This window comes from Marmota marmota, unplaced genomic scaffold (assembly GCF_001458135.2).
Source record: "Marmota marmota marmota unplaced genomic scaffold, marMar, whole genome shotgun sequence".
Taxonomy (NCBI): domain Eukaryota; kingdom Metazoa; phylum Chordata; class Mammalia; order Rodentia; family Sciuridae; genus Marmota; species Marmota marmota.
In genome coordinates this window covers 33,307,557-33,322,315 of record NW_026000174.1, presented here as the reverse complement: position 1 = coordinate 33,322,315, position 14,759 = coordinate 33,307,557, and the positions used below count along the sequence as shown (strand labels likewise).

The 14,759-nt window shown below is 36.1% G+C and overlaps 1 protein-coding gene across 2 annotated transcripts in view; it reads right to left on the bottom strand.

Moving 5' to 3' along the window:
* Nell1 (neural EGFL like 1) overlaps positions 1–14,759 on the bottom strand; it is an 801,023-nt gene that overhangs the window by 543,639 nt on the left and 242,625 nt on the right. For both annotated transcript variants that reach the window (XM_048788493.1, XM_048788492.1), the window contains exon 12: positions 5,466–5,594. In XM_048788493.1, the coding sequence (XP_048644450.1) occupies positions 5,466–5,594 (129 nt within the window). The remainder of the gene's footprint in view (positions 1–5,465; positions 5,595–14,759) is intronic.

Genomic DNA, 14,759 nt, shown 5'->3' with positions numbered 1-14,759 from the left:
TATATCACAGTTACGTAACTAATTAAGGGATAATTGGAAGTGTGATTAAGCACACTGGCCCATCTTCCCCATGATTTCTACTAATCAGGAATCTACAGTCTTGTTTCTTTGGAAGCGTACTCATGCTAGCCTTTGATTCAGTAAATCTCTATCCTCTTGGATATTCTGAGGGCTGCTTCCTATTTAAACTCTGATTGTTCTGCCACTTCCCAGCCTCTTACCAGTCAAAGGGTCAACTTATTGGTCACGACCTACAGTCATGGGAAAGAAGCTCTAAATCTCCTTGCTAATCAGCAGCTGTGCTTCGGGCTGTGTTTCAAAAGTTCTGCCACAACAAAAGAAATTAAAGGGATACGAATAGGAAAAGAAGAACTTAAACTATCATTATTTGCTGAGGACATAATTCTATACTTAGAGGAGCCAAAAAAAAAAAACTCCACCAGTAAACTTCTAGAATTAATTAACAAATTGAGCCAAGTAACAGGATATAAAAATAAATACCCATAAGTCAAATGCATTTCTATACATCAGTGATGAATCCTCTGAAAGAGAATTAGGAAAACCATCCCATTCACAATAGCCTCAAAATAAATAAATAAATAAAATACTTGGGAATCAACTTAACCAAAGAGGTGAAAGATCTCTACAATGAAAACTTCAGAACACTAAAGAAAGAAATTGAAGAAGACTTTAGAAGATGGGACGATCTCCCATGCTCTTGGATAGGCAAAATTAATATGGTCAAATGGCCATACTACCCAAAGCGCTATATAGATTCAATGTGATTCCAATTAAAATTCCATAACCATTTCTTTTAGAAATAGAAAAAGCAATCATGAAATTCATTTGGAAAAATAAGAGACCCAGAGTAGCCAAAGGAATCCCTAGTAAGAAGAGCAAAGCAAGAGGCATCACAATAACAGTCTTAAACTAACCTACAAAGATATAGTAACAAAAATGACATGGTACTGGCAACAAAATAGAAATGTAAACCAATGGTACAGAATAGAAGACACAGAGACAAACCCACATGAATACAGTTATCTCATACTAGTCAAAGGCACCAAAAACATACAATGGAGAAAAGATAGCCTCTTCAGCAAATGGTGCTGAAAGAACTGGAAATTCATATGCAGTAAAATGAAAATAAACCCCTATCTCTCACCATGCACAAAACTCAACTCAAAGTGAATCAAGGACCTAGGAATTAGACCAGAGAACCCACACATAATAGAGAAAAATATAGGCCCAAATCTCCTCCTGCCTCAGCCTCCAGAGCTGCTGGAATTACAGGCATGTGGCACTGTACCAGGCTGAACCTGTGAGTTTTGAATCAATTAATTCAGGTGGGTACATCAGTGAATTTAGCTAAGTTATGGAAAGGTAACATATAACCATTCCCCCACATACCCAAACCTGCTAATTTCAGTGGTATACACATTTCCCACTAATGCTACATGTCCATCACCTGTCAGCAGTAACTCTGCTTCATGTCATCTTGGTTCTGGAACCCTGGCTAAAGGGGAAGCTCTCATCTGGAATATTGCCAGATTTTCATGTCATAAAGAGAAGAAAATGATGTAGAATCCTGCAAAAGTTCTTAGAGCTTCTACTATGAAATGACACATGTCATTCCCACTTACATTTCTTTGGCCAAACTGGATGCCAGTGGGATAAATGAGATAGATAGATAGATAGCAAATATTCTGAACAAAAAGATGACATTGGAACAGTGCAAGAGTGGTGAGAAGGTTGGGAACAGTGTAAGTCTGGGCATAAAGCCCTGGAATAGAAATGAGTTGAATTTTATCTTCATTTCTGAGTATTAATGTTTGCATTTATAAAATGAAGCTAATGGCAGTCAAGGCTTTCAGCCTTCTCACAGATTTCTTGAAAGTTTCAAAAAAAAAAAAAGTATAAGATACCTGAGAGAAGTCTGGAAAATTCAGAGTATTCTGCAAGTAAAAGGTCTTATCATTTAATACTAATTGTAGCACTTTCTATACCTGGCAGATTGAAGGATGCATAAATTATGTTATCCTTCATTCACCTAAATGGCTTTTTTGCAACCTGGAAAAAACAGTTTGTGAATCTCTAAAGAAGATCATCACTAGGACCCCTCTTGCTACATTTTCCTCAGACAGTACCTCTAATTTAAACTAATGTATCAAAAACTACTCAAGACCCATTCATTGAAAATGTTATCACAAAGGGGAAAAGCCTCAGCCTGCCAAGTTCATAAAACACTGAAATCCAACAAAAGCAGTTTTCAAAATGGGGAATGCGCCTGCTTGAGTCACAAGAGGCAGAATGAAACAACCTCCTGTGACTTGTATCATAGCTGACAAAAGCTCTTATTATCTTCTATTGATTGGCTAGGAGTTCCGATATCTTCTCTCTGGCAGAGTCTACAATCTCTGCAGAGCAGGAGTCCTTAATACACCACAGCTCTGCTACTACCTTAGGAAGTTAAGAAAATTGAAAGCGTTTTATGCTTCTTTATCCACTGAGAGCCTGAAGAGGCTTTTCAAGAGAGCCTGGACAATGTGGGTAACACTTTGTTTTAATTTGCAAACCAGTCTTGTTCCGTGGTGGCTTTTATAATGTGGGCCATTTTTGCTCCATTTACTTGGGTTAAAAAATAACTTGCCTGAAGCAGTTCGTGAGTATCTAGCTCTCTCTAGGATAGGCTAAGACAATGAGCCTGCTTTCTGAGCATCTCCAGTACTAACTCTAAGCTTGTCATCAGATCACCCCAGAGGGCAGTTCTTAGGAGAAAACTAGCAAAATGGCCCAGGAACTAAATTTAACTAATAAAAGAGTGGGGTTTTGCCCTCCTAAAATCAAACCCCACTCTTTTCTATTGGCATATCCCTGTTTGCTTCAAACAGAGGAAAGGATCATTTGGTCTAAAGGAAGACAACCCACATTCCAGCTCCAGGGAATGAACACAATTGACCCAAACCAGCAGGAGGTATCTCCTTTCCTTACACCCAAACATTGGCCCAGGGGTATATGGGTGGGGGTGTAGGGGGCAGGGATATCACCCAGGTCTGAATAAGATGGGAAATATTCTGCATATGGTAGTGGTAGGAGTGGAGATATATAATATATATATATAAAGACAAAATTTTACACAGAGATTTTTAATTGCCACCCTTCTTCCCTTCCTTATATGGAGGAAGGGACCATGACTGGAGCTATGGCAGCCTCCATGCAATCAGAGGAACATAAGCCAGAAAACCAAAGTTCAATATGCTGCAGATGGCAGACGAACTGAAGAAAAGCATCTGCTGTAAATGTCCCATGTTTGCTCTTTTTGATTCTTTATGCCTCCCATCTAGATGCCTGCTCTACTCCTGGAGCTTGTTTCTTATATACTAGGAGGACTCCAACCTTTAGCCATGGCTCTTTAGGTGCTATCCCTCTCTCCATGAACAAGTTCCCTGGAACTTGCAGAGAGTCTCTGTGATAACAATGTAATGGCTGAAGCCCAAGCACATTACTGTTACTCAAGGTTAACACCACGGTGCATGCTGGCCTGAGGCCAGGCTCATACATTGCAGGAGCATGTCCAAGAAAACGGTGATTCAGACCTAAAATCACTCAACACAATCAATAAAATAAGGTTTCATACAGAAAGGGCAAATTTAATATCACAGATGGCTTCTCTTGGCACTGAATCTAGGGACTAAAAAATGGTATCAGTGAGGAGAGCGTCTGAGTCTCCAACAGCATTAACACCAGTAGTTTTCTTCCATATTCTTCTAGGTCTCAATAGCTAAGGGGGACCAGGAATGATAGGTTGACAGATTCTAATGGACAACTTAAAGGTCTGTTGGAAATGGAATCAGGATTCAAATTATTTTGAGATTCCTGTTATGATTGTCCAGAGTCTAAGTCCACATATACTAGAAAGTAAGAGAGTAAGTTTTTTAGACCATTACCTTGGTTGTAGAGATTTTTTTTTTCATGAAGAATGGTAAGGAGAATGTTCACAACTGAAGTTTTTAAATTAAGTTTCTGAAAACAGCATAACCCCAAAATATTTTAAAACAGACATTAGTATGAAGCATTGATATTAGTAATCCTCTTCTCAGAAATTAACAAGTAACTACAATGATATTACAAGGTAGATGAAAGGTTTCATGACATAACGGCTCTTTGGTTCTACCAAGTGGCATGTCCTACTAAGCAAGTTCAAATCAATAAAATTAGTAAGAGGGAAAAGAAGGTTTTAAAAAAAAAATGAGGGTGAAAACCCCACTAGCTAGAATATTGCAAAGTAGGAAGGTAGTGAAGAAAGACGTTTTCCATGAGAAATGAAAAAAACACAGAGGCTGCCTACCAGGAACTTACCACTCTAAGTGATGCACTTCCTGAACAACTGAAGAAGTCTAGAGTCAAAGCCAAAAAGTTAAGCAAGGTTCAATAATGCAAAACAGCAGAATGAAAAGAAATTTGCCTTACTGTCATCTATGAATATTGTCTTTACCTTAACACTTGAACCATTTGAGACCCAAAGATCTTAACAGGAGATTGAGCAGATTTTGCAACATTCATTCAACTGAAAACATCTCCCTTCCTGATTAACAGATCACTATTGCTATTTTATTAGTGAAGGTAAAAGAAATGACTGAAATGACAGGAACTGGGACAGAGAAGAATCCAGTCATAACTTTGTCTATTAGACCTTCTCTAAATTGATAGCAGGGAGCCAGGAAGCACTTTAAGGATTGATAGGCTCAGGTACTGCAGCACCATGCATATAGAAAGAGGTCAGGGCTAACCCCATGCCTCTGGCCTCCTAAAGGAATAAGAGTATGCAATGCTCACCACCAGCAGAATACCATGCTGGGCTTGGAAAAAGAGGCTCATTCACATAAGGCAGAGCAATTTTTTTTTTTCCCTGTAGAGTAGATGTGTGGTTCATGCCTGAGCCACAAATCCATTGTAGGGGCATCAGCTCATGTGTCAGAGTTATGAATCCTGTCACTGTGATTCTTGGTAAAGATTGGTAATTGGCAATATGTGAATGAGCCATTAAAAAAAGAAAGAAAGAAAGAAAAGAAATCCCACTGAAAAAGCAATTCCGACCTTGACAAGGGAAGGTAACAGCTGGATACAAGTTAAAGCCAAAGTGTCCTTTGAAAAGAAAATCCACCACGTAAAATATAATCAAACTTGGAGATGACAATATCCTCAAATAAGACTATAGAAAATAATGCATTTATGGTTGTTCTGGTGATTGCGACAAACAGTGGAAATAGGGATTTCACATAAAACTTGTTACTTTTGGTTACTTGTAATGTTTTGCAACAACCTTCAAAGGTCTTGCTTTCTCATGGTAAACAGCTTGAATAAACCAGGAAAACAGAGTACTTGGGGTAGTTGGTACAGTTTCTTGTGGGAACACATTTCTCAGCCAGTTTCTCACAAGTGACTTCTTTAAATTCTTTACTTACCTTCACAGTAGGCAGAGTCTCCCTGGACAGAAATGTAACCGTTCTTGCACTCACAAGTAGCTTTTGTATTCCAGTTTTTACACTCTGAGTTTTCACCACATTTAGGTGCTTCAGCACAAAAGTTATGACCTAGAAGATACAAATAAAATTTTACATCAGGAAGGGAGGGAATAAAAGACCTCCAAATAATAAAGCATGAAACTTTTTTATTATGTCATTATGCATGAAAACATACAATGGCAATAAACAAGGGTGAATAGGGCAGGGGGTTGGAGAAGAGAAATAGGAAACTTTAGTCTATCCCAAGCTAACGAGATTTTGTTACTGTACTCAAATTTACTAAGGTTGTCACTACCTGAAGGCTCTTATTCATGCGGATCCTGAATGCTCTTCCTATTATCATGTTACATGACTGGACTTTTTATAATTGTTTCATTGAAAAAATTATGATATGTAGAAAAGGAAAGATAAAATATACAAATATATATAATTAATACAAGAAAATATTATCAGTATCTCTTAATTACATCTCTCCAATGAATCCTTCTTCCAGCCATCAGAGATAACTATCCTGAATTCTGGGTTAATCACTCCCTTACATATATTTATGATTTTATCATGTATAGGTACTATTTACTTATGCAAATATAATTTAGTTTTACCCATTTCAAAGTTCATATAAATGAAATCATACTGTACACATCTTGTATGGTGTGTTTTTTTTTTTCTATTCACACTTACTAATGTTAACAACATTCATCAATGCTGTATGATATACCATATTCTTTTAGCCACAGGTTTGACATTTTCTTTTTCTCAACATTTCTGCCTGAATCCCTGCCATGCCTTCCAGGATAATTATTTATCTTCTTAAAATATATTTTAGAAGCTTCTTTACCAAGGATCCTTTCATAGGACCCTGCTTGATTTTCATTTGTCTAAACGTATCCATACACTATCCTCATCTTTATAACTTTACTGGTTAGACAGTTACTCTGTCTCAATACTTTGAAAACATCATTCCATTGTTATGATTTCTATTACTGCTTTGGAGTAGTCAGTTGTTAATCTAACAGTCATTCCTTCCTATGAAGCAACCTCTTTCTCTATAGATACTTTCCAAGATCTGCTTGTCTGGTTGGTTACTTGCTTTTGTTATATACTCTTTAGTTTTACACTGAGGTTCATGAATTTACTATTGGGATTTCTTGGGATTCCTAAATATGAAGACTGGTGAAATCTTTCACCATTTTGAAAGACTCTCAAGTATGCTCTTCAAACATTCTCTCTTCACAATTTTCTCTCTTCTTTATTCTAACTGGATAAATGTTTTTCCTTCTTGAGCTCTCCTTCATATAACTTACATTTGTTTTTTCATATAATCTGTTTCTCTTTACTTTTGATGCTAAATTCTGTATGCCTTCTGGATGTATCTTTTAAGATGTCTCTCTAGAGTTCTATCACATTCTGTTTCAGTCACTCACATAATTTTTTTATTTCACTTATTTTTATTTTCTAGAATTATAACTGCTTCTTTTTTGATCTGTTTGTCAAATTTGACAGTCCCTCATTTTTTCATCTTTTTTTTTATTTCTTCAAACACATTACACTTGCATGTTCTATATTAACAGTTTCAATATCTTCAGTCTTGCACATCTAATTTTGCAGTTGGTAGTTTGTGCTGAGTATCACACATGATGGTTAATTTTCTTGTGTTTTGAGTTGATTCTTTTATTTGCAAGCTCATATTCTTTGAAATTTAATCTATGGGAATTATTTGAAGTTTTGGTTTTAAAATTGCATTTCTTCAGAGAATTTGTGTTTGCTTCTGTCAGTTGCTTAAGGGAATCATCAATCCAAAATCACTTTAAACTACAATTTTGCCTTGGGGATGAGAACTGAGCCACACAGATAGAATAAATTCGAGCCCAAAGCTTTCAGGAATGCAAACTTTTATCCTCTAGACCGTAATCTAGAGTCAAGACTGATAGGCAACTTTCCTTTTTTACTGTGGATTTTTCCTAGTTCACCCATTGAGGGATTCACCATTCAAGGTCCTTATTTAAAGCATATCAACTGGCACCAAACTATCTCCCACATTCCTACACAGTGTCCATTAAAAGCCACAGCCCAAACCACTGAGGCCTAGAAATTGCTCTCAGGGAAAATGCCAACTTTCCTGTACTTGCTTATTTCAATGATATCACACTTTTCTAATATTTCAGGTCTCTGATTTTCCCCCTTCCTCTACTGCTGTTTCTACCAGAATTTTTTTAATGTGCATATATTATACAGCATTTGGGGTATACTAAGAATTCATTATACCTACCACAAAAATTGTAAAGTTCAAATATGTTAAGATATATGAGGGTACTTTGTTATCTTTAAATCAGTATATTTTAGGGAATAATAATTACTATGCTATGAAACTACATGTTGTGGTCTCATAGAAAATACTAGATTTAGGATCTGATGCATAATTCAGAGCCTGCAGTTAGCAAACACTATAAATCACTTTGCCTATCTAGGTGTATATACCAAGAATGGATACTATCAGTGATTTCCAAAGTATGTTTCTCAGAGTCCTGGACACAGATAAACTGTGACATAGGGTTCAAGTTATCCACTCCTGATTCAAGTAGAATACTTATACTTTTATGTTTTTGACATATGGATCTTGGAAATGACAATTTGTGGCTTAAAAATATGGAAATCAACTAAACTAGATAAAGTCTAAATTTAATTCCTTTTTGATGAAATTCTAGAAGATTTTTTTCTCTGAAATAAAATTTTAATCCAAAAATAATTAGGCTGTGCTTTATCTAGAGGATGATAATAATTGTTATTAAATAATAATAATTAAAAAATTTATGTATATATAATATGCCTGGCATTATACTGGATATTTTAAATGAGGACAAAAGCATTACACACCTTATTAATACGCTGTTCAAAAAGTTAAGTAGACTGATCCTTGTAAAGCACTTAGAACAGTTACTGATACATACTACAAAAGTCAATAAAGGGTACCCACCATGATGATCATGTTGATGTTAACAATGATTAAAGCTCAAAATAATAATGCTGTTATCCTCAACTTCAAGATAAGAGAAATTTAAACTCACCAACACTTACCTAGTAAGTGGAGATGCCCATATACTTTCCATTATGTTATATACCCTTCTGACAGTAAAACTGGCAATATTAAATGAAAGACACAGCCATTCCTTGAGATAATAGAGCAAATGTGTAGCCCTAGTGAGCATGCAATTATATCCAGCCTCACTACCTATGGCCTGTGTACTGGTGATTACTCAAGTCAAGAGTAGAGCAAGAGTGTAACTTGTTGGAAATCTGAAACCTCTGATAGCTGAGAACACTTCTGCATGAACTTGAAAGGCTTTCAGTAACTGTTACAACTAAAATAATTTGATGTTTTGCTACCAAAGGGCAATTTTAAGCATCACAGCTCTCTTACCCAGACTAACTGCCTGTATTTTACTTCTCATCTTAGAATTGATCAATAATTAAGTTGTCATATTTTTCTTCATTGTGAAGTTTTAACCAACATCATATGGTCATCTTTTATCACAGTTATTCTTTGTCTATATTTCTTTTCTCTCCCTTTCCTTTTTACCTGCATTTGATAGCCTGGAACAAAATCCCTCAAACACTGTTGTCAACATACATCAAAACATTATATTATGCCCCATAAACAGATGAGGGGAAAGAATATATTTTTAAATTAAAAATAAAATTTAGAAAATAAACAAACAAATTTATGGTTAAAAAAATATTTTTCCAACATCTATCAAGCGTGTGCCATGTCAACTCACAATTCAAGGAGTTGGAAAATTTTTATTTTGAGGACAGTGAAGGGCCCAAGGCAAACCAAACTTATCATCAAATCCACTTTGGTTGGGCCTGACTATCATGTCAAAAATATGTTTAATTAATGTAGGCCTTCATTGAAGCAGTATTTATTCAGTCTCACTTGCCTTTCTGTACCACTGAGTAATCATTTACTCAATATTTATAGGACATTTACTATGTGGGTAAACATCTTGGAACAGTGCAAAGGTATTTAGAATATGCTCTGTCCACAGGGAAATTGCAAATTTTAAAGAAAGATAAACCACATACAGGCGTAACATCAACATAAGGCAATCTACGTTAAGTGAGATGCAAGGAGTACAAATTGTCAGCATCTGAGGGATGGAGAAATCTTTTCTAGATGATGCAAAAACTATAGTAGACAGAAACATGGAAGTAGCAGGACACAGACCCTTGTGGGAAGAAACAGAATTTCAATCCCTGAGGAAGGGGAAGTTTGGAAAATCTTAAATAATCTGACACAAGTATTACAACAATAATTAACATTTCTTGAGCATGTACTATGAGCTAGGCAATCAGTTAAATGCTTTACATATGGTAGTCATTTAATTATATTAACAATTCTATAAAATTCAATTATTATCCCTGTTTTACAAATGTGGCAATTTGAAGTTCAAAGAAGTGAGTGCACTTGTGGAAGTTACCATAACACAGGTCTGATTGAAGCCAGAGCCCATTAACACCATGCTGCTATTCCACTGTCTTTCCAAGAGAAACAGATTTCTATACATTCTATCCAAGGGATAAAGAGGATACACTTTCTGAATGCATATATTCAAACAGACTATAATTTACACTTTCAAATACACACACACACACACACACACACACACACACACAATTATGGCTTGGGTATGAGGTTATCTCCCCAGGAGGTCACTTTAAGCAATGCAGGAATGTTAATGCTCAGAGATGAAATTATTTCCTTATGAGACCTGTAATCTAATTCATTTGATGAATTAGTAAAAAATTTGAATGGACTAACTGGATGGTAACTGGAGGCAGGTGGGAGGCATGCATGCCTTTGGAGTTTATTTTTTATCCCTTGCTTCTCATTCATCTCCTCCCTCCACCTCCACCCCCACTGTCTTGCCCTTTCTCAATCTGCTCCCCGGTTGCCATGAGCTGAGATGCTTTCTTCCTCTACACCCTTCCATCATGATGTTCTTCCTCACCTCGGACTCAGAGTGGTAAAGTTGGATAACCATGGACTGAACCTCTGACACCATGAACTCAAAATAAATCTTTCCTCCTCTAAGTTATTCTTGCTAGGTATTTTAGTCAAAGCAACACAAAGCTAAGACGTGTTTTCTGCCAATAATTCCAAGTCTTCCTCTTTAAAACATCTAACTTTAGCCACTCCAACTTCTTTCAGTCAGAGTTTATATCTCATTCATTTCTCTCAACCAGAAGTTTCCTGCATAGGTATAGTTGTATGAATTCATGATTGACTTATAGATGTATGGAAAAATGGATGGGTAGTAGTATGGCTGGGTAAATTAACGACTGAATGAACAGATACACGAATCTGCACAGGCTGCATTCCCCCATCATAACCACTTAGAGGGCAAATTTGACTCATTTCTAGTCACCATATTTCTTTCTTTAAACATTTTTATTGAGTTATAATTTACATTCCATAGAATTCAGCTATTGTAAGTAGATAGTTTGATGATTTTAGTAGATTCACCCAGTTGTGCGACCATCACCACAATCCAATTTTAGAACACTTTCATCACCCCAGCTGGTGAACACCCTTCTTAAAACCCCACCTCAGCATCTGAGTTGGCTGCCAGCTCATATATCCTCAATTAATTCTCCACCTTCCAGAATCCTTCTAACAGCTTGTCTTTCTTATCTGGTATGTCTGAATAGCATGACATTTAAGATTCACAGCTTTCTTTCCTGGATGTTTGTCTTCAGTTGCTACTGAGCAAATCTCTCTCTCTCTCTCTCTCTCTCTCTCTCTCTCTCTCTCTCTCTGTGTGTGTGTGTGTGTGTGTGTGTGCTGTGTGTGTCTCGAGTCCTCCAGCTAGATTTGGAAGATTTTTTTTTTCTTCTGCTGGTGATCGACACAGTTTGATACATGAGTCTCCTCAAAGTCATCCTCCTTCTTAAATACTGATTTCTTGCTTTTATTTGTTATGAAATTAGAAGCTGTGACCAGATTGTAGAAGACACACACACACATACACTCACATTTAAATAAGTTGCCTAATTTTAAAGTTTTTAATTGACTGTTTTAAATAAGTGACTCTATTCTGTCATTACAAGCACACAGCATCACTTTAACTAAGACTGACATGAATACAGAGAATATCTTCATTATAAAGATATTGAAATCTTCAAATATGCCAGGCTTATTGCTAACCATGTGACACATATTACCTCATGAAGCCCTCATAACACCCTAAAGATGACAGTTATCCCCATTGTACAGCTTAGGAAAGGTATGGCTTAGACTTTGCTTATCCAAGGTAATGAAACCAGTAAGTGACAGTCATAAGTTGACTTGAAAGTTCTTGTTAGGACCACTAACAATATTTAAATACTTAGGGGTATAAACAACTACTAAGGACTATTCTCTGAGAATGTGTGTAGATAATAACCCTCTGTGTCCTATAAATTATTTTTTTAGTTGGTACATTTGGGCCCCAACTGTAGTTTCCGCCAATCTGTTCTTAGAAGAAATTAAATCTAATTGTGCCTGATGATTTTAGAACACCTACCTTCCTCTGGAGCAATAATTGGGGATTCACGGTTCCCCTTTACATCACAGGAAGTTACACAAAGTAGCACGCCTCCCTTTACCCATATTATGCCATTGTCGATAGCCCACTGCCAATCCATCCAGATGTCAACTCACGATTCACCCTTACGAACACAGGGGCCTGGGATGCAGATGTGGCAGGGTACTTGTGAGGCCCTGGGTTCCATCCTACTCCACTTTACTATCATCTCTCGAAAAGATATCTCCTTCCTTTCCCCACTCTGATTTGTCTTTAATCTATTTTCCACACAAAAGGATTCTTTAAACTAGATTGGATCATGTCACTCTCTTCCTTAAAAATCTTCCAAGGGCTTCCCATTTTATTTAAGAGAAATACAGAATCTTTAACTTCGACCCAAGGTAATAAACACCCCTCTCCATCACATCCTTACAACCACTTCAGCCTTCCTGCTAATGCCTCTAGTATGCCAATCTCTTTTCTGACTCAAGGTCCTTCAAACTTGTCCCACAAATTCAGAACATGATTACACATCCCTACAAGAATAATTTCTCCTTGGGCTTCAAGTCTTCAGGATTAAATAAAGTCTACTTATGGAGCAGGGGAGCAGGGCTGGGGGATATTGGTCAAATGGTACAAGGTTTCAGTTAAGTAAGAACAGTAAGTTCTGGAGATCTATTGTACCTCCTGGTGACTACAGTTAATGATAATGCATAATACACTGAAAAATTAGTGAAGTCGATCCAAATGTTATCACTACACAACCAAAAAATGTAAGTGTGTGAGGTGATAGATATGTTAATTATATTGATTTAATAATTTTACAATGTATACACATTTTGTAACCATTAATATATGATTTTTACTTGTCAATTATGCTGAATAAAACTGGAGGAAGAGATTTTGTTGGTGTATTATAATTATACAAAATAGTGGGATTGATTGTGATACATGCATTTCATTGCCCAGTATCTCCCCTTTCCCTTCACACATCCCTCACCCCCAGCACCCATTATCTACTCTACTGATCTTCATTCCATTTTTATAAAACCGTTCCCTCTCTAGATTTCACATATAAGAGAAAAATGTATGACCTTTCACTTTCTGAGTTCAATTTATTTCACTTAACATTGTGTTCTCAATACCATCCATTTTCCCATAAATATCATAATTTCATTCTTCTTTAGGGGTGCATAAAACTCCATTGTATATACATATCACATTTTCCTTATTAATTTATCCATTGACAGGCACCTAGGCTGGTTCTTAACTTAGCTATTGTGAACTGAGCAGCTATAAACAAGGTGATGCATGTATTGCTATATATGCCGACTTTAGTTTTTGAATAAATACTGAGGAGTAATATAGCTGGGTCACATGGTATTTCCATTTCTAGACTTCTGAAGAGACTCTGTACTGATTTTCATAGTGGTTGTACTAATTTACAATCTCAGTAATGGTGCATAAGTGTTTCTTTTCTCCCTGCATTCTCCGCAGCACTTATTATTGTTTGTATTTTTGATGATTGGCATTCTAACTCAAGTGAGATGAAATCTCAGTGTAGTTTTCATTTGCCTTTTCATGATTGTTAAAAGTAACAAACATGTTTTGTATTTGTGGGTCATCTGTATTTCTTCTTTTGAAATATGTGTATTTAGTTCATTTGTTCATTTATTTGAGGGGATTTTAATATTTTATTTGTATATTTTGATACTAAGTTATTTTTCAGTTCTTTATATATTCTGTATCCTATGTCAGAAGAATAGCTGGCAAAGATTTTCTCACATACCATAGACTTCTTTTCACATTCTTAATTGTTTCCTTTGCTGTGCAGAAGTTTTTAAATTTGATGCTACTTAATATATTAATTCTTAGTATTATTTCCTGAGTTTTAGGAGTACCATTGAGGAAGGTGCTGCCTGCACTTATATATGTTGGAGTTTTAACCCTGTTTTCTTCTAGTGATTGCAAAGTTTCACGTCTAATTCCTAGGTCTCTAATTCACTGTGAGTTGACTTTTGTGCAGGATGAGAGAGAGGAATCTAGTTTCATTTTCTTACAAATACCCAGTTTTCTTGGCACAGTTTGTTGAAAAATGTATCTTTTCTCCAATATTTTTGTGCCTTTGTCAAATATTAGAGGACTGTATCCATGTGGGTTTGACTCTGTGTCTTTTATCAGTCTATACGTCTATCTGTTTTTATGACAGTACCATAATGATTTTGAATTATCTGATACCTTTGTAGCATAATTTGAAACCGGGTATTACGATTTCTCCAATATTGTTCTTTTTGCTTAAATTGTTTTGCCTATTCTTGATCTTTGTTACACTGACCCTTTGCTTTATTTTTTATTCTCTATTTCATTAATTTCATCTCTAATCTTAATTATTTCCTTCCTTCTATGAGTTTTGGAATGAATTTGTTCTTGTTTTTCTAGGACCTCAAAATGCATCATAGGGTTTTCATTTTTGACCTTTCTGATTTTTTAAGGTAGGCACTCAGAGCTATAAATTTTCCTCTTAAAACTGACTTCATAGTGTCCCAAAGACTCTGATATGTTGTAAGAAGAAAATTTTTTGAAACAGAACACAGTCATACATACATATGTGTACACACACATTCTCTCTCTCTCTCTCTCTCTCTCTCTCTCTCTCTCTCTCTCTCTCTCT